At 48.0% G+C, this 22388-nt stretch overlaps 1 protein-coding gene and 5 non-coding genes across 6 annotated transcripts; 1 reads left to right on the forward strand and 5 right to left on the reverse strand.

Annotated features, from left to right (window-relative positions):
- Positions 1–612: 612 nt before the first annotated feature.
- Positions 613–21730, reverse strand: LOC135828186 (EF-hand calcium-binding domain-containing protein 11-like). Its single transcript, XM_065340632.1, has 6 exons — positions 21408–21730; positions 10176–10271; positions 8861–8927; positions 7407–7508; positions 6282–6372; positions 613–2074 (listed from the first exon to the last, which is right to left on the reverse strand). The coding sequence occupies exons 1-6, from the start codon at positions 21471–21473 to the stop codon at positions 2002–2004; spliced, it is 495 nt and encodes a 164-aa protein (XP_065196704.1). The 5' UTR covers positions 21474–21730; the 3' UTR covers positions 613–2001.
- Trnav-uac (transfer RNA valine (anticodon UAC)) lies at positions 1267–1339 on the reverse strand. The gene has a single exon. It is a non-coding gene; the product is annotated as a tRNA-Val (tRNA).
- Trnav-uac (transfer RNA valine (anticodon UAC)) lies at positions 2274–2346 on the reverse strand. The gene has a single exon. It is a non-coding gene; the product is annotated as a tRNA-Val (tRNA).
- Trnav-uac (transfer RNA valine (anticodon UAC)) lies at positions 4571–4643 on the forward strand. Its single transcript has one exon. It is a non-coding gene; the product is annotated as a tRNA-Val (tRNA).
- Positions 5818–5890, reverse strand: Trnav-uac (transfer RNA valine (anticodon UAC)). The gene has a single exon. It is a non-coding gene; the product is annotated as a tRNA-Val (tRNA).
- Trnav-uac (transfer RNA valine (anticodon UAC)) lies at positions 9440–9512 on the reverse strand. Its single transcript has one exon. It is a non-coding gene; the product is annotated as a tRNA-Val (tRNA).
- Positions 21731–22388: the final 658 nt, after the last annotated feature.

Below are 22388 nucleotides of genomic sequence, written 5' to 3' on the forward strand. Positions count from 1 at the left end.
AGGTGCCATCATTTTTCTTTGTTTCTTTTTGGTCATATTCAAAATATAGCTTTCGTGTCGTAAAAAAAAAAAAAAAAAAAAAAAAAAAAGCTACGGTATGCGTCCGTCCGTCGCGGCATGCGGCGGCAACATGTCATGAGCCAGTGCGTTCGCTTGCCCTTCTACAGAAACTGGTGCCGTGGAGGAGTGGAAGATCTGACTGACAAGGAAAGGAGGCTCCCAAAGCAAGGCCAAGGGTGTCGAAACCAGGGAATCATAGTAATAACCTGTGCATACTGTAGCCCTTGGCGGATTCTGCTCGAAAAGCAGTGAAATTGGCAGAACCATACAAACCTTATGGCGGGCATTTCCTCGGCATCAGGTACCTGGCATGTCTTTACCCCATGGCCCGGGCTATACGACTCACTGGCTTCAACCATGATTCGTGCAGGCCGGCATGCAAGTGAACCATGCAGGTGAACCTTGGCTTGGGAGCCAGGGCCTGGTGGGGAGTACTAGTGACAGTACTAGTGTATTGAATGCTACATCAAGACTGCGTCACAGATGTAACCATGGTAACCCCAATCCCTGCATGGCCATGTGGGGCATGTAATCTTGACACAATGGCAGTGCTTCACCTGTTCGCAAATGGACGCTTTCAACTTCTCTCGGTTTGGCAAGCTTTGACTGCCGCGTACTGTACAAGGCACAAAATGAAGATACATTCTGCTGGAGATCAACATATAATTACATATTACATACAAATGATGATACAATGAAATTAATATTTAGTATGCTTATCTATGGAAGTTCTCGCGCCGGCATAGAGAAAATAATAATCTTCGAGTACTCGTACTGTCGTGGACATGGAAATCCCGTCGATTGACCGGGGCCGGCGCCCTCAGCACGCACAGTACCGTGCACAATCATGTTGATCCGATGCAACCAGCGCGGTGCAGCGCATAATGCCATCCATGTGTGTACTGCTTGCTCACGGCTACATGGCCAGCGCCACGGGGCCGCTAGATGTGCGACTGGATTTCCATGTCCACGACAGTACATGTAGATCTACTTGCAGTAGCCAGATCTGTCCATGACTGAACAGCTGGTTTCTATAAGAGTTGCAGTCCATAGTGCTAAAATATACGATGTGTTGACCAAAAGTCATAAAGCTCATTTGAAGTCATTTCCCAAGCAAGCGGCATTTCAGCCAGCCATCCACCAAATCCCAGAAAGGGAATATAATTTCCTCCAATGATGACCGAACAAAAAGAAAAAAAAGAGCTCAGGTTCCTCCGGGGTTCGAACCCGGGACCCTTTGCGTGTAAAGCAAATGTGATAACCACTACACCAAGGAACCATCGCTTTCTGTGAGCAATGCCGGCGGCAGTATTGGCCAAGACCCTGTCCTGCTCTGCACCTACGACTCCGTGTTCTGGCCGACACCGGATCACAGACGACGGTCAAAGAGAGTACAAGTCCCCTCCATGCAGCGATCAATGTTCATGGTGACATAGTGAATTGCCCTCGGCCCTATGTGCTGGGGAGAGGAGCAATGCGCCGAACGACACATGGAAGTGGCTCTGCACCTACGACCCTGTCTTTTGGCGAACACCGTGAGGATCATGGCAATACGGTGCAAGGGAGTACACATCCAAACCAGTGATCAATGTTCACAGTGAATAGCCTCTGGCCAGCGATCTCACATGTTGGGTAGAGGAGCAGTGCGCCACATGGAAGTGGCCAGGTGATTCATCACTGCATCTGATAGCCTGATAGCCTGATCGCATGATAGCCGATTGCCCACATACACAGCATGTCTCCAGTACTCAGCAGTCTTTGGTGATACTCAGTACATTCGAGCTAGTCTATTATGCCTGATCGGATCCGCGTTACTACGTGGATGGAGGATAGTCGATGAGGTCATTGGGGGTGCTTGGTGACGTCATCCAAAGTGCATGATGACGCCGTTGGAAATCTGCGGTGGCATCACTTGCCGTACGTAGTGCTAGCATCTGCCGGCTATGTCCTGTAGCGCATCATGAAGTCGAAGTCACCGAAGGAGATGCGTCCATCACCATCTCGATCCAGCTCCCTGTAGAACAAAAAAACGCAACCAACAGCAACAGAAAGAAGGAACGAAAAATGAATAAGAGTTGCAGTCCATCGTGATAAAATATACGGTCTGTCGACCAAAAGTCCTAAAGCGCATTTCTCAAGCAAATGGCATTTCAGTCAGCCATCCACCAAATCCCAGAGAATTCCTTCTATGAGCGAACGAAAAAAATGAGCTCAGGTTCCTCCGGGGTTCGAACCCGGGACCCTTTGCGTGTAAAGCAAATGTGATAACCACTACACCAAGGAACCATCGCTGAGAGATTGTGCACGGCCTCCGCCAGACATATCAGGCATGGTTAGCATTTTTACCATCTACGCTAAAAGTGGCCGTAAATCCAACCGTACTACATTGCTCGTACTGCTCAATGAAATCCAGTCACGTCACTCAAGTGTGCGCCTTGCACCATTCCGCAGCCCAGTGTTCGCAGGTCTAGGGCCGCACAACGCCCGGCGCGTACTTGAGTGACGTGACTGGATTTTATTGAGCAGTGCTCGTATCCAGCACCCAAAATCCCATCAGTTTGGTATCGTCTGGACGACCGAGGGCTCTGTTTACGGGAAGCACACGACGGTAAGATTCCAACTTCTCTGCATTCTACTATCAAGTGGCGAGCGTACGTACACACGTGTGCATACTACGCTGCCTGCTGTTGCTACTGAAGCGATGTCGCAAGCCAATCATTGACTCTCGAGAGTGTATGACTCCAGTGGTTCAATAGGGACTGATGGTATCAATGAAGCATATCATCTTTCCGATTTGATGCTGCTGCTTCTGAACATCTTGCGTACCTTTGTGGCGGAAAGCTTGCACACAGTACTCGAGTTGCACTCACTGTGGCGAGTCCAGAAACATAATGTATACAGTCAACTTGGCTAATAACGACTGCGGATATAACCACAGTTCGCGAATAACGACAGAATTTCCATGCCCAGAGCAAAGTCCCATCCAACTGTAATACATATAATGAGACTTCGGGTATATAAGGACACTTCGCGAATAAGGACACTTTTGTGATGGCCCGCCAAGTGTCGTTATACGCGAAGTTTGACAGTACTTCAAGTTAAACGTGTGCCAAATAGGTGCTGTAATGATCAAAGTCACACATTTCAGTTCTAAAATCGCCAGATAGCTTGTGTGACTTTCCCTCTTCAATACCTCAAACTCCCGAAAATCTATATAATACGCAGGTTTAGCAAGATTATTTTCTTGTTCGAGTTTACACTCCAATGAACAATGAACTCAGTGACGAAATTTGCGCTGTGGTTGGGGCCAGTCACATTGAGGGAACAACTCTCAGATTAAGAACCGGGAATATATTTTTTACTTTTCATCACGCTCACACTGGATGTGCACGATTAAAAAAATCTAACCCACACGTGCAATTGTTTTGTCACCATTCGCTTCTGGCAGGCTGTCAGCACTGCTCCTGGGCCAGAGCTGCATCAGCACAGCCTGGAGCATCGCTCCACTTCATAACGCAATAAAAAAAACAAGGAAACTCAAAGAATCGCAGTGGAACCAGCGGATGATTATAATCTTCTGCTGAAAAGTGGGGCCTCGAGCTGATTTTCATCGAGTGGATTATTAATCTCGAATTTCCCACTGAGCAGCAAATATCCATGGTAACCACAGATCTATTTCAAATTTTCCCTCAGTGTGACCGGCCCCGTGAGGATAAGCAAACAGCCGATTGCGGCATGGCGTTAAAACGTACATGCAGTCGTATACTTATTCAGCTTTTATTTCTTGTGTACTTGCATACTGGTATTAGTTTAGTCCCACAGCCTGCAATAAAACGATCAGCTGTAGCACATACTCCACTTTTATGTTTATGTATCTATGTCATTCGGATGTTCCCAAGTTGTGCATTGTACAGTACTACTGTTGAGATACCGAATTCAAATAAATCAATACCATACAAAAGAAATACATGTGTACAGGCCGTACAACGTAGTAACTTTATAAATCATTATAGTGTGTTCGTGGGTCTCGGTCTGCATACCATCGTGCAGCTAACGAGCTCAGGGAGCTGGCGGTGGTTGACGGCCGAATCTAAACCAGCTGTGTTTTAGTGTAAAACTCTCTCCACTCTTTTTATGTGTATTATCGCATTTTTGTCTCAGAGGAAACTGTTTACTCAGTCTCAATGTCATGAGACATCTTTTCCACACCTGTATATTATTATCTTCTTCTCATACCCTGGTTTCTCATCATTGTGTTGCTTTTGCCCGTAAAAGAGGCTGTTGAGTAACTTTATGACAATAATTATGTACTTCATCTTTTGTATTTTGCATGACTGTTACATCCTATGAAATCGTTTCAGAAAAAAAAAAAAAGGTCGGATCGAGTGTTCTTCACAAAGGTGTGCCAAGCACTGCGTGTCCATGAGGCGCTTTTGCCAAAGGTCCATGACTATACTTGTAATTATATTATATCTACGTGGAGTCGGTGCATAGTTTTTCTTTCAGCGACGGTTCCTTGGTGTAGTGGTTATCACATTTGCTTTACACGCAAAGGGTCCCGGGTTCGAACCCCGGAGGAACCTTAGCTGATATTTTTTTTCCTGCTCACCAACACTTTTTCGGTTCGTGAACTAACTGAATTGCGAACATGCGTACTTTTCGTTCAGAAGAGCAGTCGTACCACGAATCGCGGATTTGTGCTCGGGCAGTCTTCCATATGGGTTGGTTCACATAAGCAAAATCCACGCCGCAAGGCATCGCAAGACATCGGCGGTGAGCCAGCTCCCGGTCCGTTGCGCATACGGTTCGAGTACCGAATCTACTACAAAGTAGTACAGAATGTGCCCAAATGCTGCGACAGGTTTGCCAATTCAAGCATGAATTCTTTGTTTCTTCAGTAGTTCAAGATCTTTTGGTGATGGCCACTCGGTGCTACCTTATACTGGAGAGCATGAAACTTCTGCTACACTTTTTTTGCAGTCTAGTAAGCGGTGGTGTCAAAATAATGCGGGCAAACGTTGACGAACTTGTCAATGTATCTTTCGTATTTTTTATTCATTTCAATTGTATTTGTCTCATAAGTTGCACAACAGTCAGCAGATCATCCGAGAAGGACGGGTTGGTATGCTGACTTAATTTGCCACCTTGAAACGACTACAAGAATGGCGAACGGACCTCGTCTTTAGCTTCAATTAAATTATTTAGGACAATTAACTACAGTCCATTTCAAAACTATAGACGCGTACCTAGGCAAAAACCGTTATGCCAGCATCTATACCACATAAAATCTGTGATCACTTTGTGCATAATTTTTTCCAAATTGGGCGTCTGTTATCCAATTGTTTAGAAACTATATGAGAGTAATTGTGGAGCGGTCCTGAGCAATATTTCGAAAACTATTCTCAAAACGTTCCAGCCAAATTTGAAATATTTCAAAAACCCTACGCGTCTATAGTTTTGAAATGGACTGTAGGATGAAATTTTGACAAAGTCTGGCTCCCGGCACCGGCGATCACCGGCGCGCACGGTTCACAAACCACTTTTGGTCAAAATTGTACGGGATCGGCGCCGAGGCAGATCGCAGGAGTTGGACACTGTCCAACTTTGCCGGCGGTCCCTTGCGATATTTTACCGTGTGATTTTGTTACGACTGCACTGGTTCACATAATCGCAATGCGCCGGGAGAGGTTGCAAGATGTTCGCAATTCAGTTCACGAACCGAAAAGTGTTCGTGAGCAGGAAAAAAAATATCAGCCAAGGTTCCTCCGGGGTTCGAACCCGGGACCCTTTGCGTGTAAAGCAAATGTGATAACCACTACACCAAGGAACCGTCGCTGAAAGAAAAACCATGCACCGACTCCACGTAGACTTATAATAGGTATAGTCATGGACCTTTGGCAAAAGCGCCTCACTCCCGGTGACTCCCGGCGCGTACCGGCGATATGTGAACCAACCCTATACTGTAGCTACGCGCTGAACAGTCCAGGGGTAGCGGATATTCATACTTGAAGTACCAGAGAAGGCTGGCATGGCTGCACCTGCCATACCAGCTGTGCCCGCCCTCCTGATCATGGACACCTGCACACCCACATAGGCACGCACTCGCGCACGCACACAACGACACGCACTCGCGCACGCACTCGCGCACGCACTCGCGCATCACTCACGCACGCACTCGCACACTCACACAACGCAGCATGTACACTCGAACAGAAATTTACCTGAAGGCAATCTCTAGCGAATCCTCGGGCAACCGCGGTGCAACGGATGCAGCAGCATGCTTCAGATCATCAAGGGTTAAGAAACCTTGGCCTACACATGCATCACAACGACAACAAGAGCGAACAGATCGGCAAACGCATTGACGCCGGTTAAGCTTCGAACAATCAATAGCCACAATGCTAGAATAGGTGTTGTCAGCGATCTTGAGTCCTTTTTAAAAACAGATTTCATTCGAAATACCGACAAAGTCTCCTAGTTGGGAAAGAAACTCCTTACTTTCTTTTTCTCATGGTAAAGAAAAAGGACCTAGGAACTACAAGTTACGCTATATTGTCCACTAATGGGCCATTCACACTACGCTCAGAACGTGGCGTACGTGACGTTTTCGTCCGGATAGCCATGACAACATGGAACGTGGCGGGAAAATCGTACCCCTGATACGAAAACGTAGACGACGTATCCAGATCCCTGTACCGAGTTTCGTTCTGTCGTTCCCAGCAGTTTGTATCCAAAAGAAGCTGTACGCACAGCTGTACGAGCAGCGTGTGCTGGCCTGTGTGAATGCACCTGCATGAAAACGACGTCTGCCAGTACGTCGTATTCCAAAACGTGACGCGTATTGTAACATAGTATGAATAGCCTATAACACCAATGGTTAGTTGACAATCAGCTTATGTGATAACATAACATTCCCAACTTTTTCTCACTTTCTTTTTCTCTATTATTAAACAATACTATAACGGCTTGATGGATGATTGTCTAGGGTATTAACATCATCATGGGCCTAGGCAGTGTGAACGTACAGAGATTACAGTAAAACCTGTCAAGGTGACCACTCGGATAAGGCGACCACCTGTTCCAGAAGACCACTGCAACAAGGACCAAGGGGTGCTAACATATGTTCAGTCAAACGACCCTGGACAAGGTGACCACTCGGATAAGGCGACCACCTGTTCCAGAAGACCACTGCAACAAGGACCAAGGGATGCTAACATATGTTCAGTCAAACGACCCTGGACAAGGAGACCACTCGGTAATAGAGACCACATTTTTTGAAGGTCGCTTGAGCAGTCGTCCTAGAGTCAGGTTTCGCTGTAGTTCAAAGTAGTAAAATCAGCACCTACATTTCCTGTCGAATGCCAGGAAGACTTGACGTATGCACTCGGCACTGTCTCGCACTCGACTGCGCGCTTCCATGGCTGCTATGAAGTGCTTTAGGCACACGCCTGCGGAATACATGCACACACGCATGCACGAGCACACACACACATCACACACACACAAACATAAACACACACGCACACACACACACGCACACACACGCACACACACGCACGCACACACACACGCACGCACACACATGGAAGTCTTTGTAGAAAGCGCGGTGCCTCGTCTGTTGCGACTGTGATGTCAGGGGCGTAGCCAGGATTGTGGCTGAGGGGGGTGCTTACTGGAAGTGTGGGCGTGCGCCGGAAGGGCGCGAAAAATGGGGGGGGGTCCGGGGGCCCTCCCCCGGAAAAATTTTCGATATTGAGTGCCAAATCCTTCATTTTTGCATCTATTTCATTATTTTCCATTCCACCAATGATTCAATAAAAAGTCAGATAATCGTATGAAACGCACAGTACTTTGCTACAGAAGTTGGATGGTAAGAGATTGACAGGGTGTGGTTAGACCCAGAATATAATACAGACAATTGGCACTGGCACTGCTGCTACTGGTATCTGGTCTCTTCGACTTCCCTCGACTAAAATACTTCAAGATCGACATTTTCATAAGAATCCATTCGACTTGCGGATCACAAAACGACGTTGACACTTCTCTTTCACTTCTACCAAGTCTAGCTACACAAAGTGCGAGTCTATATACCGGTAGTTGTACAATGCGCAGTGCATCCGAAAACGACCAAACTCACATTCAAAGGCAAAGATCTACACACAACTATACTACCACGGTAGTACTAGTTCAAATTACAGTACCGGTAGTACTACATTGTACTAAAAATTAATAATTTAGCACTACTGCGCCTGTCACCGGCGAGAACATGACTGCATGTGCAGCCATGCATGCAGTCTCAAGTGCAACCTGCATGCGCTACTAGTAGTGTAATACAGTTGGCCGGGCCCCGTCGTGCAGCGCAGCGTCGTGTGGCGTCGATCTTGTCGACGTCGAGTCTCGATCGCGGGCGGGCGTAGATCCACAGCAGTACGAAAATGGTACCTGAAATTTTTGAGGGGGGTGCTTGGGCACCCAAAGCACCCCCCCTGGCTACGCCACTGGATGTACTGTGGGATATCAGACACTCGAGTACAGCACCACTGCCCCCGCCCCTCCCCCCCCCCCCCCCCCCCCCCACTGCAGATCAAAGCGGTGAAATCATTGTACCGAAGCGGCCCGTGCCTTTGATTGGTCACATGATCAGCGAGTAACTTGTAATTTGTAGCACTGTAGGCGATGTCAATGCATGCAAACCAAAGTTGCATGGAAAGGCTCACACAAACATTGTTGGCAGTTGCGCCCGGTGAAATCTGACCATATAAGTCATGCAAGACTCAGAACCATGCAGTCGTCCACTCACCTGGCAATGGATCACCGTTGCAGTCGACTAAGTCATCACATGATGACATGACGCGTTGCACCTCATGCTGTAGGCAACAACAAAAAGGCATGTTGGGGATTTAAAAAACAAGCAGCAATAACAATGAGTACAATACAGGCGCGTACCCAGGGGGGTTACAGGGTTCAGACGAACCCCCTTTCTGTCAGCCGACTGAACAATTTTTCGTTTTTTCGTCTTTTGTTGCCCTGCGCTGCGCGTGGGCGTCGTGCCGTACTGTCACCAAGTCGTCAAGTCGCAGATTCTACGACTACTTGACGTCTTCATGCACTGCGCATGCGCCCTCACGGGCACCCACATGTCCACTCAAACAACAATGACTTTCAAAAGAGTTTGGGGATAGCGATCGAGCTGTACGCAGTCGGGGTTGGTCAGCTGTGGATAACTCCAGTCTCCTCACACAACAGCTTCCAGATTGTGCATAAAAGTAGGTCCACTGATTTCGATATTCGGGAGGGGCGAGACCACCCTCCTTCAACTGTTTAGGATCGCATGGCAGCAAAAATGGTGTCCACAGAAAGTGGAAAAAAATATCAGCTAAGGTTCCTCCGGGGTTCGAACCCGGGACCCTTTGCGTGTAAAGCAAATGTGATAACCACTACACCAAGGAACCATCGCTGAAGTCTGCAATGGGACGTGTTCTGATGAGAAATATCCCTGTCGGCAACGGCCACACCCACCCGTTGTCCGAACAAAGCTGTCATGGATCAAGTACAGTGATACAGTTGCGTTCGGTGAAATCCGACCAGCAGTACTTATTCGGCACCCTCAACTTTACAGCCCATGACACCCGCAGGCTGGTTAAGGTACGAATGCGATTTGACGTACACCAGTACAAGTACAGCGATGTAATCGGAACCGATCCAGGGCGTCAGCGTTGCACTTCGGGCCGGATTTCACCGAGCGCAACTGTAGTAAAGCTGCAGTGCTGCTAGACACAGAATGGCCTACATGCAGTCCAATCGGCTGCTTGCATGAGGCCATGACAACCAGTTCAACCTGCGCGGCATCCGTGGATCGGTGTGTTGCAAAAGAAAGATCCATGAGCAAGATTCGAACCCAGCACCCCTGTTATTCCGGGACAGTGCCCTACCGATTAGGCTGCCGGGGATCACACACACACGCCCGTGGCTCCTTCTTGCTACAGGTGTATCCAAAACTTTGAAAATGAGGCAACATGTGATTTCTAACCGACCCGCTCAGTGGTGCTAGTCACCAATAATGCCGCAGTCTTAAATGACCATGCTGGCTCATGCATGCGTGAAAACGTTCTTACCTTCGACGCCTTGTAACCCAGGGCAGCTACCATGGCAACCTTGAGATCAGCCTGGCACAGGAATCCCTGGTGGCTAACGTCGGCATGAGTAAATACCTGCACGTACACATTATGATCAAAACACAGCACAGCTATACAGTAACAGCTACTGCAAAGGTCGAAAAGAATGGTTCAACCAATTATATATACATACGCTGTAATGCTGCGTTCCATGCACGTAGCTGAATGCTAAGGCAATCATCAGACAACAGTAACAGCTCCTGTATAAGTACACTGTGACCAAGAGTGCAGAACCCCAACAGTACACTGAAATCAGTTGATCACCGAGCTGCAGCCGGAGAGTGCTCTATGTCAGAGACAAAGCTTAGTATACATAGCACACTCAGCGGAGGACGTTCTGGTTCGTGGTTGTAACTCTGAGTTTCATGCCGCTAGGCAATCATCCTCACGGTTGTCTGATGATTGCCTAGCGGCATGACACTCAGAGTAACAACCAACCTGAACGTCCTTCGCTGAGTCTGTTATGTAACCCCAAGAGTATGCAACTCTGCGCATGGGCTCTCGCACGGCGCGCTGCCTGCATGATCACGGTAGCCACAAACTGTGGGCCACTGAGTCATTATTGATCTGCTACGGTTTCCTGCTTTCACTGAATCCGCTTTCCTCGGAGACTTGGGGTGGTTGCCGCACGTGGCGCATCACGCACGGGCACTGCCTTTGAACATGCCGTATTGCACGTGAATTCAAGTGTTGAAGCTAAACCGTAGGAAAACTCGAATCCAGACAGCTGGATCGTCATTTCACTATGTAATGCAAGCCGCTGAGTGCGCCGCGTAGGGACCGGCGGATTCTGCTCGAAAAGGTGGCAGATTCTGCTCGAAAAGCAGTAAAATTGGCAGAACCATACAAACCTTTTGGCGAGCAATTCCTCGAATTCTGCTCCATTTCTTTATCCACATACCAAACATGCATGATACTTACCAGAAAAAGTACCGAATTCTGCTGTCGTGGCTGGCTGATCGTCCCTACGTGTTAGTTATCCCAAGCCCGTTTGCACAAAGTATATGTGCGCCTCTTGGTAGTTCCACTCAGGCGTACCTCAGACCCAAAGCACAGAGAGAAGTCAGGGTGGCGGAGCCCTCAGGTCCGATATAGTAAAGGAACAAAGGAACAGTAAGAAACTAGAAAGTCAAAGGCCAAACCGGCTCAAGCGGACAAGTCCGCTTGAGCGGTAGCGGAACTCCTATAAAGAAAGTCTATTCAAGAAAGCTAAAGAGAATAAGACTAATGCTTCTCATACAAGACTCAAACAAGACTAATCCAAGACTCATACAAGACTCCTAATAGACTAATACTTCTCATAGATATCTGGCCAAGTCAGCGAACTTATACTAGCTGAAATCTATGCGAGCGGCTACGAAGGGAAGGATCGAGCAGGCAGCAGCGAACGAGTAGTGAGCTGTGCTAAACTCAGCAAAGAGTAATGTATCTAAGTATTGAAGCTTATGCTAATCATGAATCGAAGCAACTAAGCGGAACAGCAGAACAGCGGACCGGCAACAGAGACAATAGCTGACAGTTCTATGGTAATGGATAGTCTAGGTCCGGCGACAGGAGAGGTAACCCTATCCTAATCAAAAGGAAGAGAACATTGATGAAGAGCCGCGGTAGAGGTAGGTGACAGGCTGATAGTGAATGTGTGCAGTACTATAGTGGTATTGGTAAGTAGTGCTATCTACGCAGGCCCATGACATCTCCCTCGGCTACAAAGAAAAGGGTCACGTCCTCGTGACGGGAAGAAATAACACAAAAGAGCAAATGAAAAAGGGCTAAAATAAAAGGAAACTAAACATCGCCGTAGTTCCAAAGAGGGTGTGAGCAAGAGGGAACAGAGCTTCAGACTTCGAATCAGGAAACGAAATCGGAAAGAACCTACGGTTAGAACTAATGAACACAATGTAAAGTCTAATTTCTTTGGCAGGTGGCATCTCTAGCAGGGTCTAACCTTGGAAAAATTGTGACGCAAAACAGTCACTAGCAGCAGAACAAAAATACGATAACTGATGAGCTATGCCGAACAGAACAAAACGAATGGACAGCGGATCTAATCTATTGGCACAAAATCTTGTTGTGTGCTGGGAACAATCTTAATCAAAGCACGATGGGGCTAGGAGCTAATTGTTCACTGCCTAAGGCACAGGACCAGGGGTAACAGTTGGGCAGTAGGCACTCGAGAGTTAGCTATGAGCAAAGGCTGAACTTAGAGAACTAACTGTATGGGGCACAATTGTTCGCACACTAAATAGATAGAGTCTTACTTGGTGGCACTCAGGTAGCAGACAGAGATCAGTGCGGACGGTACTCATGACGATGGTGGACGGCAGCACTTGAATCAAGTTGAGGAGACACTATTAGGCACATGGAAGACAGTTCTTTGACGGTAGACACTATAGAAGATGACGGCAGTACAAGATGGTAGACTGGATCAGTGCACTCAGGGTAGTAGGGAACAGACGACATCATAGCAGTACTAGTGCAAGTGCAGTACCAAACGGAATCGGCTATAGTGACAGGGTGGACGGACAACGAAGACATAGCAGAAACATTGATACTCCAGCAACTGGTGGCAATGGCTGGGTAAGACAGGTACTTGGTGAGGCTCAGCAGACCACGGAATGGAATCCTGGTGTTCATGTCATCGTACTATAGGTGAGTGATGGTATCAGCATGGTAGGGTGAAACGATGAGACGTAGTGGTAGAACAGCAGAGCCAATGACTCGAAGTCAGGTAGCAGTAGGAATGCCTCACTCACAGGTGACTGGACTGGCGTAGGGAGAAGGCAGATCTTCCACCAACTCAAGAAGCGAATTTTTTTTCTTCCATCTCGAAGGATGGTGGCCTAGCTCATAAAGAACACGGCAGCGAGACAGTTGATCCACAAGAATCACTGAGAATAATCACGAAGACCGGGCGTAGTTGGGACGCAATACACAACATCCAAGAGACGGTCTCGTACCAGGAATAGTCCACACCATAGTTAGTATACACAAAGTTTGGGGAAACTTCAACCAATCGGCGAGGACCAGCAACCAGATAAGGTTACTAGAAACGAGATGCACCAGACGAGCGCCAACGTCATGAGGACGGGCAGTGCAGACAGATACAGGCGAACGTTTGTGCACACAGAATGCGCATGCACAAAGTTTCTGGCGTAACGTTTACCTGATACACATGAGGGTAGGAAACGCAACGGTTTGTACCTCAGCGGAATGCAAGCCATAGACCAAGTGTGTACACACACACAAACTGTGCTGAACGAGCACGACGTGATAGTCTGTTAGCACGGCTCACGACTGCACACCACGATCAATGATCTGAGCGGCAGTGGGAGAATTAACTCTCCAGCAACGGGATTTAAGCGGAAAGAGGACCCCAGCAGTGTTGCACGTAATGATCAGATTCACGACAGAATCCAGCTTCGTGTAACAACGAGATTGATGGGTCATGGAACTATGGTGGGCAGCCTGGTCAGTCAAGGCCAGGTGGCAACAGCCCAGCATAATGCAGCGTAAAATTCATGATATGGCTAAGTGAACTTAGCAGCGGAATACCAAAAACACCACAGAGGGGCACAATTGGCGGAAAGGACGGCGCGTATCAAACTGTAACAAGCCATCAGGCACTTCAGTGAGATACAAATAGGTCTCCCTAGGCTGCAATATCAGCAGCGGCGGCGTGTGCCAGATAGACAACACAAGTAGGCGTAAGAGCAGTGTCATTCGAGACATGTGCAACCACAATGATTACGTACTTTGTCTTTCTGGTACGCGGACCAGAGTGATTTACAACCACAGTATGCAAACCGGCGGAAATGAACGACACAGGGATACGGAAGGCCCACTGGGCGGCGTAGTGTACTCTCGTACCGATAGACAACAACGGCAACAATAACAACATTAATGCAGTCACACTCCCCGCAATGATTCATACGACAAGACTACAACTACCTTCAACCTACATGTACTTCAAAACAGAGCCTGACACCCTGGTAACACGAAAAAGTAACAGCCCAAAGGTGTACTTCACATAGACATCATAGTAGAATGGTACTCATCAGTGACCCGGAACCCGTGATAGAATAGGTGGATAAATCAACAAAACCTCCAAAAATAATAACAAAATGATAACAAAACAATGTTACGTCAACAGCTGGTGCCTGAACTTTCTAGTACGTATTCTTCAATCTAAAGTAAACCCAAGATTCTCAACCTCCGTGAACTCAATAACTACCATTCATTACCTCTGCTCCCCTTCAAAACCCAGTAAACCCGTTACTGCTTGCAAAACAAATACTTCAGACAAACCCTTCCAAAACCTTGAAAAATGAAACCAGCTAACCTCCACTGACAACCAAAAACAAAACTCACAAAATGACGATGGTCTGATCGCGTGCATATATCTCCGTACTCTTACCTGGCCAGCTCCGCTCTCCGTTGATCAGTCGGACGCGAGCTCCCGAGCACCGCAGCAGCCTTTCGCCGCTTGTCACGTAGCCGGCTACGCATTTTACAACACAAACCACTCCACGGTCAGATCGGACTTCAATTCCGTCGCCAGCACTCGGCAGCAATACAACGACGGGCAATCAGCGCAACCACTAACCGCGAGCCATCGGAGCCTTTTCTCTCTACTCCGATCTTGGATCCAGTCACGAGACCAGGAACTTCTCCAGTGACGATCCGAACCGCACCAATCGTGCGCACAATCCTTCTCTTGCACCAGGCGGAACCACATCGCCAATAGCGCATCAGACCAGACGAAGCGTAGACCAGGCGAAACTCAATCGCCGCGCGGGACAAAGGACAATTATCAGCGGAAACAGAAACGAAACATGAACAGGACGGAGGTGGCGCCAGGCGCCTGTTGCAGGGCGTATCAGTATCACGAGAGCCATCTCTCAATCAAGACAATCAATGCCCCACAGGAGCTGTGGACAGCGGACAAAGGCCAACACCAGGAGATAAGCGTAAGTGGTCTGGCGGAATCAAGCGGAAGACCGACGAGGCATGAGCGACGCGCATACTCCGTCACCTGGTCACACAGCGTAAACGAGCTCGAGCACAGAGCTGGAGGATGGCCATCTCCATCAAGCGGAGAGCGCGTAGAGTCAACCTCTTCCCGGAGGAAGTGCTGCAGCGGTGAATGACCCAACACGCGGGACCCGAAACTCGTCGAGTACAACGGAGCACTCACGTAACTCATGAGCGTTTTGTCAGCAGCTCCCACAGGAACTACATCGGCGGAGAAACCGGTGAACCATACCAGCTGAGCTGGTTTGAACACACAACGGAGTGAGCGCACGCTCAGAGAGTGCGGACTGTACAATCATGTACAACAAGGATCGCGGAGCATCCGGCGAAGAGACGAAACTAATTTTTTTTTTGCGAGCGGAACACAGCTCACATGCGTAACACAGGCGAACAGATTGACCAGGGCTCCGGACGCGGAGGCAGGACTGATCACAGAGGCGTAGGCCAACGGAAGCAGCACAGACAGTACCACAACACGTTTGGGAGCGTATGGCTTTGCTGAAACAGCAGAGCGGCGTAACTGACGATCAACACCGAGGAACGTCTCTTTTGCTTCTCTTCAAAGAGGAAACGACTGCGAATGCAGTGGTAACCTGGCGTAAGTATTCTCTTTGTTGCCGTACGCAACTCGGAGCGCGTGTCTTCAACGGATTGGGCGTACGACTCGTCGATCGACGAGGAATCGTCAGTAGGCACTCACAATCCAAAGGACTCGTGAGGTGACGTACAGATACGGCAGAGTCACAGCGGAGGTCCAAGGACGGAACGACGACGGGTAGTGCGTAGACCAAGAGTAGGGCGGAGGGCCTGGGAAACTAGACCAAGAAGAATCCTGGTCACAGCACCAAGTGTCGTGGCTGGCTGATCGTCCCTACGTGTTAGTTATCCCAAGCCCGTTTGCACAAAGTATATGTGCGCCTCTTGGTAGTTCCACTCAGGCGTACCTCAGACCCAAAGCACAGAGAGAAGTCAGGGTGGCGGAGCCCTCAGGTCCGATATAGTAAAGGAACAAAGGAACAGTAAGAAACTAGAAAGTCAAAGGCCAAACCGGCTCAAGCGGACAAGTCCGCTTGAGCGGTAGCGGAACTCCTATAAAGAAAGTCTATTCAAGAAAGCTAAAGAGAATAAGACTAATGCTTCTCATACAAGACTCAAACAAGACTAATCCAAGACTCATACAAGACTCCTAATAGACTAATACTTCTCATAGATATCTGGCCAAGTCAGCGAACTTATACTAGCTGAAATCTATGCGAGCGGCTACGAAGGGAAGGATCGAGCAGGCAGCAGCGAACGAGTAGTGAGCTGTGCTAAACTCAGCAAAGAGTAATGTATCTAAGTATTGAAGCTTATGCTAATCATGAATCGAAGCAACTAAGCGGAACAGCAGAACAGCGGACCGGCAACAGAGACAATAGCTGACAGTTCTATGGTAATGGATAGTCTAGGTCCGGCGACAGGAGAGGTAACCCTATCCTAATCAAAAGGAAGAGAACATTGATGAAGAGCCGCGGTAGAGGTAGGTGACAGGCTGATAGTGAATGTGTGCAGTACTATAGTGGTATTGGTAAGTAGTGCTATCTACGCAGGCCCATGACACTGCTAATTTTTCTGCCGCCAGAATCCGCTGGACCCTAGCGCCGTGCAGGGCACCCATAGCTTGGAGAGCAGAGTTGTACACTCTTGGGATTATGTGCACTACAGTCCACTCCACTTATCACAAACTCGTATAATTGCGAATTTGTGATAATTTATAGCGAACCATTGTCGATGTCCCTGTTTGAGCTCATACAAACTTAACCCTTTGTAGGGAACTGTCTCCGTTTAAAATTGAAATGAACTATTAATTTTCTTAGGCCCCATTCACACACGGTACAAAACCGCATACAAGGATCATGTTCTTTGAAGTGGGCATGGAAACAAGCGCGAAAAGTGAAAAATCACATGAACGTTCAAAGCCATCCCGGAGCGGCTTTGAAGGCGGCTTTGAAAGCGGATTCCGGCTTTTAGTTTTCAGGCAAGTCGAAACGAGTGGTTTGGTATATGGTGTGTCGAGTGCGCAGAGTTTTTGTTAGTTTTTGGAGAGTCCGGTACCATGCCTCGAGTTGTCTTTTCAGCCGAGGTGGAGCAACGGCTTATAGAACTATGGGGGAAATACCAGCGAGAAAAAAGTGGAACTATGATGAAAAGAGCTGTTGCCGAGAAGCGGATTGCAGATGAGCTGAATCTGTACGCAAAACAGCTATCCGGAGGTGATCAGGAAATGATATACACGGCCGCTATCGTTCACAATAAAATAGACAATCTAAAGACGAAGGCCAGAGACCAGTACAAGAAGTATCGAAAGAAAACTGCAACTGGTTCTCCTGCTGGAGATGCGAGTGAGGACAGCTCCTACGACTTGGGAACAGCTTTCGCCACCTGGACAAATTTCAAGAGCTGGCATCGAATTTTCAAGACTGTGCCAGGATATGGTCCTATGAACAGTATCAGCTCTGTGTCTGTGTGTGGCTCTAGCCAGTCATCGCAGTCTTCCTTGTCTCCTTGTACTACTGCAACTGAATATACACCACGTCGGATATCCTCTACTACTGCAACCCATTCACCGGATGATGCTTTTGACATACTGTCTGCACAAGGTGCTACTGATGCTGTTTCTGCAGCTGGAGTAGCTACCTCGACCATATCACCTGCCCGCTCCGCTGTCCGCTACCAGTCACCTCAAGCATCTTCACAGGCGTGTGCTGCTCCTGCTGACATGACTGGCGCTACTACGCCAACTTCTCGTCATCGGGCATCTGGTCCCCACTCCGCTGTGCTGCAATCGTCCTCGGGATCCACTGGCCAAATGATTGAAAGGGAGACGTCTGGTCGAGACAGCGATGAGGATCGTGCTGCCCTTGATGGCGCTATGTACGGCAGCCCGCAGACTGATGAGACGTATGAACCATCGCTAGAGACTAACGTTAGATGCGCACCGGCTCTCGGGGGAAGGAATTCGGATGATGGCACCCAAGAGGTTGTTCTGGCGGAAATGAGTGATGACGACAACGACAATGCCTTCATAGACGTGAATGAGGATACCCATGACGTCGATGAGCCCGCGCCCAAGAAAAAGAGAAAGCCGAAAAAGAAACGACACCCTGAAGCTGCGGGTGCTTCCACCCTGGATAGGGTTGTGGATAAAATAAACAAAGGCCAAAAGAAGTCCCAGAAGCGCCAGCAGTCCTTTTTGAGCACCATAATTCAGCAGCAGCAGACCCACACACAGAACTTGATGCAGAGCCATATGGAGTTCACCGCCAGGCTGTTCGATAAGCACTTTTAGAATATCTCAAGGGGCTGTGATCTACAGCCAACACTCGTAGAGTAGCCTGAGTGGCTCACTATGTGGATGTACCACACTTTGTTCTTTGTTTTGCTACTAGAACTGCTCTGTCCATCCTTTGTCTTACTTTTCTATGTGTTCAACACCTGTATGGCCTATCATTCCTTGTCTCTCTCTCTCCCTCTCCCCCCCCCCCCCTCTCTCTCTCTCTCTCTCTCTCTCTCTCTCTCTCTCTCTCTCTCTCTCCCCCCCCCCCCATCCCCTCAAGTCTGCATGCTTCGGCTGTGTCGTTTTTTTTAGGATACTGTTAGTATACTGTAGTTTTGCTTGTGTGATGCTGTTCTTCCCAACCCACCATCACCACCTGCACGTTTGTGCTGTAGAGTTCGTAATCTGCAAAAAGATAATAATTATATTGTTACGCAATGATGCATCAACACTACTGCGCCTGCAGATTTGCAAATGTTGTTTGTTGGGGAAACGTCGTGAGAGAAATATGAGGGAGTTGATATGACGTTGGAGGGAACGCAGACACTTCATGTGCAGAATTGAATTCTACGTGGTGCTTGCCAAATAGTCGCTGTGATAAGAAGACAAAAGGTAAAATCAAGTACATGTAAGTGCAACGAGGGTTGAGTTGCAAAAAAAATACAGTTTAGTACAAATATAAGAAAAGGAAAAAACCGAAAAAATTGTGGCTGGCACTGCATTCTAATTTCACACAGCAGAAGGCTACATCCAACAACTTCGATACACGTACATTGTGTGACTGTCAGAAGGAGGGCATGCTTGGACTACCAGGTGATGCAGAATTAGACATTGTGCACTGTACCTCAATGGGTGGTGTGGCTGTTTAGTTGCCGTAGCAGAGAAGAAACCGGTCTTGCGATGCGAGATGATGTCTGGCGCACAATTAGACATTGTGTACATATGAGGCAAGTTCACGTCGAATATCCTCAGCTCCAGACGCATGAACCTCAATGGCCGGTGTGGCTGCATAGTTGGCGTAGCACGGAAGGAAGCCGGTCTTGCGACGCGAGATGATATTGTGGAGGCCACAGCACAGGAGCCCTACTTGGCTTGCAAAGTGAGGATCCTTCAAGAAGGATTGCGACACAACAGCAAATCTCTTCTTCAGCCTTCCGAATGCACACTCTACTACCCGCCTTGCACGGATCTGGCAATAGTTGAAACTCAGCTGCTCTGGTGATAGGCTGCCATCATCCTTGTAGATCTTCATCATGGATGGCTTCAGGGAAAATGCACTATCTCCAATGAGGAATGGGCGGATGGAGACACCATTCCTAGTTGCTGAAGCTGCGTTGAGCCACTCACCACCGTCGATCTTTGCTTTCAGTTGGCTATTGTTGTAGACCGCTGCATCACCTATGCAACCAGCAGCACCGATATCAATGAACGTGAACAGCCCTTGCGAGTCTACGCAAGCAAGTAGCAGAATGGCGGTGTATCCCTTGTACGTCCAGTATGCGTCTCCGTTTTCTTCTGGTTTCACTATACCCATGAATGTACCGTCGACCGCACCGCAGCACATCGGAAGGTTGGATAGCTTCTGAAACCTTCTCATGGTCCGGTTCAGCTGGCGTCCCACAGGGAACAAAATATTCTCCTCTGCAACAGCACCAACCAGGCCGGTAACCACTTGGTGCACAATGTTGGCGACGGTGCTTGTTCCAACACGAAATCGGCCAGAGATCTCGGAATACGTTTCAGCATGGGCCATGAAATAGAGGGCAATCGCTAGGCGTTTGGCAGGAGGGATTGTGCGACGCATATGGTTGGAGAGCCTTGCGAACAAATGACCATATTTCCTCACCAAGAAACAGAACGTGTCCCGATCCATTCTGAAGTGGGTTATCCACTGGTCTTCCCACCACTGTCTGGACACAGGTTTCACTCGCTCCCAAGTGCCAAGAACTTCTTCTTCCCAGAAACCTGCTGCTGCACCAACTTCATTCTCGGGATGAGCAGTCCACAGCATTCGTCCAACTTGAACAGATTGCTCCATGAGCAAACAAACGGCGATTTGATACAATTGGGAGTCGCTTTCCAGCACAATCCCCACAAGTTCTACAAGCGACAATGACTTCTGGAGAAGTTGTTCCCTGATAAAATTATCGCTCAGCATCCAAAAAAAGGCAGCCTTTCGACGCATGCCCTCGTTGTGTCCGATCACGGCATCCATTGTCAGCGTGACTGACGAACTAGAACAAACTAATAATACTTGAGCAAACTGAGACGAATGCACCAGTTGTGGAGGCTGGAGACGTTCCACACAGATCATACTACTATACTGTACTGTACTAGCGGACCAAGAAATAGTTGAAATTTTGAGCCACGTGCGGCACGGTGCGCTCAGCTCATGCAGAAATCAAAATTCCCGCTCTTCGCCATGGGTCACGTGGGTCACTTTTTACGTGATTGGCGTGCACAGCTTTTGACTGTGTGAATGCACAGGCGTTGCAAGCAGCTTGTACGGTCATGTAAACTAGAATTTTTGTACTGTGTGTGAATGCAGCCTTAGAGGGCCGCATGACATCCGGCAAATGCACCCATACAGCCGTGGGCCACATGCCAGTGTTGTGTGTATGGTGTGAGTGCATTTCTGTTATAACGAACTTCGGCTATAAGAATTCTCCTGCACAATGGTGTTCGTTATTCAGGAGTCGACTGTAGTTACCGTACTTCAGCTACCGTACTCGATAGCGTTGCGTTGTTCTGGCAAAACTGGACCCAAAAATCGCCGCTCGCTAGCCCAATTTCACACAACATGCTGTTTGGAAAAAAATAGTTACCTGTTGAAGAAATTTCTTTTGTCCATTCAGCAGACTGTCCGGAGCAGCGTTGAACAGGAGGGACATCAGTACGACCTTCACTAAAGTATAGCAGTACTTGCAAGCTGAAGTGTCTGCTTTTTGCAGTTAGAGTCACGCTGGCGACATTGGGGAATGAGTCGGGAAACCGGACAACATACTAGTAGTGAACAAAGTCCTATACTACCAAACTGGTTCTTTATCCTTCGCTATGTCCAAGATGTAATGGTTGTTGGTAACACTAAGTCTTGTTGTGTGGGACGTCAGTAGCTAGGTTCGCTTGAAGTTGAAGCGAGTTCAAGTGCTCTGATTTTTCCGCTTCTCGACGCTAGCATTGTTTGTAAAAAAAGGCTGTGCATGTGGTTCGCGAGGAATGAATGAATGGATAATCATTGACATAATCAATCATTCAATACGAGCTGGAGATATCTCTCGAGACAGCTCTTGACGAAGGAATTATGCGATTTCCCGTGCGATTTCAGTTTTATACGGAATTATTTCTCCCAAAGTTATATATTTTCCTTGAATTCGCTAGAAAATCTCAGAAGCAGTGTACCGTTGCGGTAGCTCTCTTTGCTGCCGCTCTGCGCGGATACGCCGCATGCGCTGACTATCGCTTCTGCGGACGCTGGGTGAAAAAGGCGCACATGCCTGACAGATGTTTGAATCGATCATGTTTGCAGTCTTTGTTTTTTTTTTTTTTTTTTTTTTTTTTTTTTTTCCGGGTTTGTACAACTCGTTTTTTTTTTTTAATGCCGATGTACTGATTGAGTAATTATACTAAAAATGTTTGGCACCTATGATCAGGGGATGGCCCACGCCTGGTAAAAAAGTAAATAATTAAAAAAAAATTAAAAATAAGAGGTTCTGTGTTCCGGCTCTCCGCCTTCTCCGCGAACATAAGAGAACTAGAGGAGAACAAACAAACACAAGAAGCAAGAATGACACGAAAAGCAGAAATTA

This window comes from Sycon ciliatum, chromosome 12 (genome assembly GCF_964019385.1).
Source record: "Sycon ciliatum chromosome 12, ocSycCili1.1, whole genome shotgun sequence".
In the NCBI taxonomy this organism is placed as follows: Eukaryota; Metazoa; Porifera; class Calcarea; order Leucosolenida; family Sycettidae; genus Sycon; species Sycon ciliatum.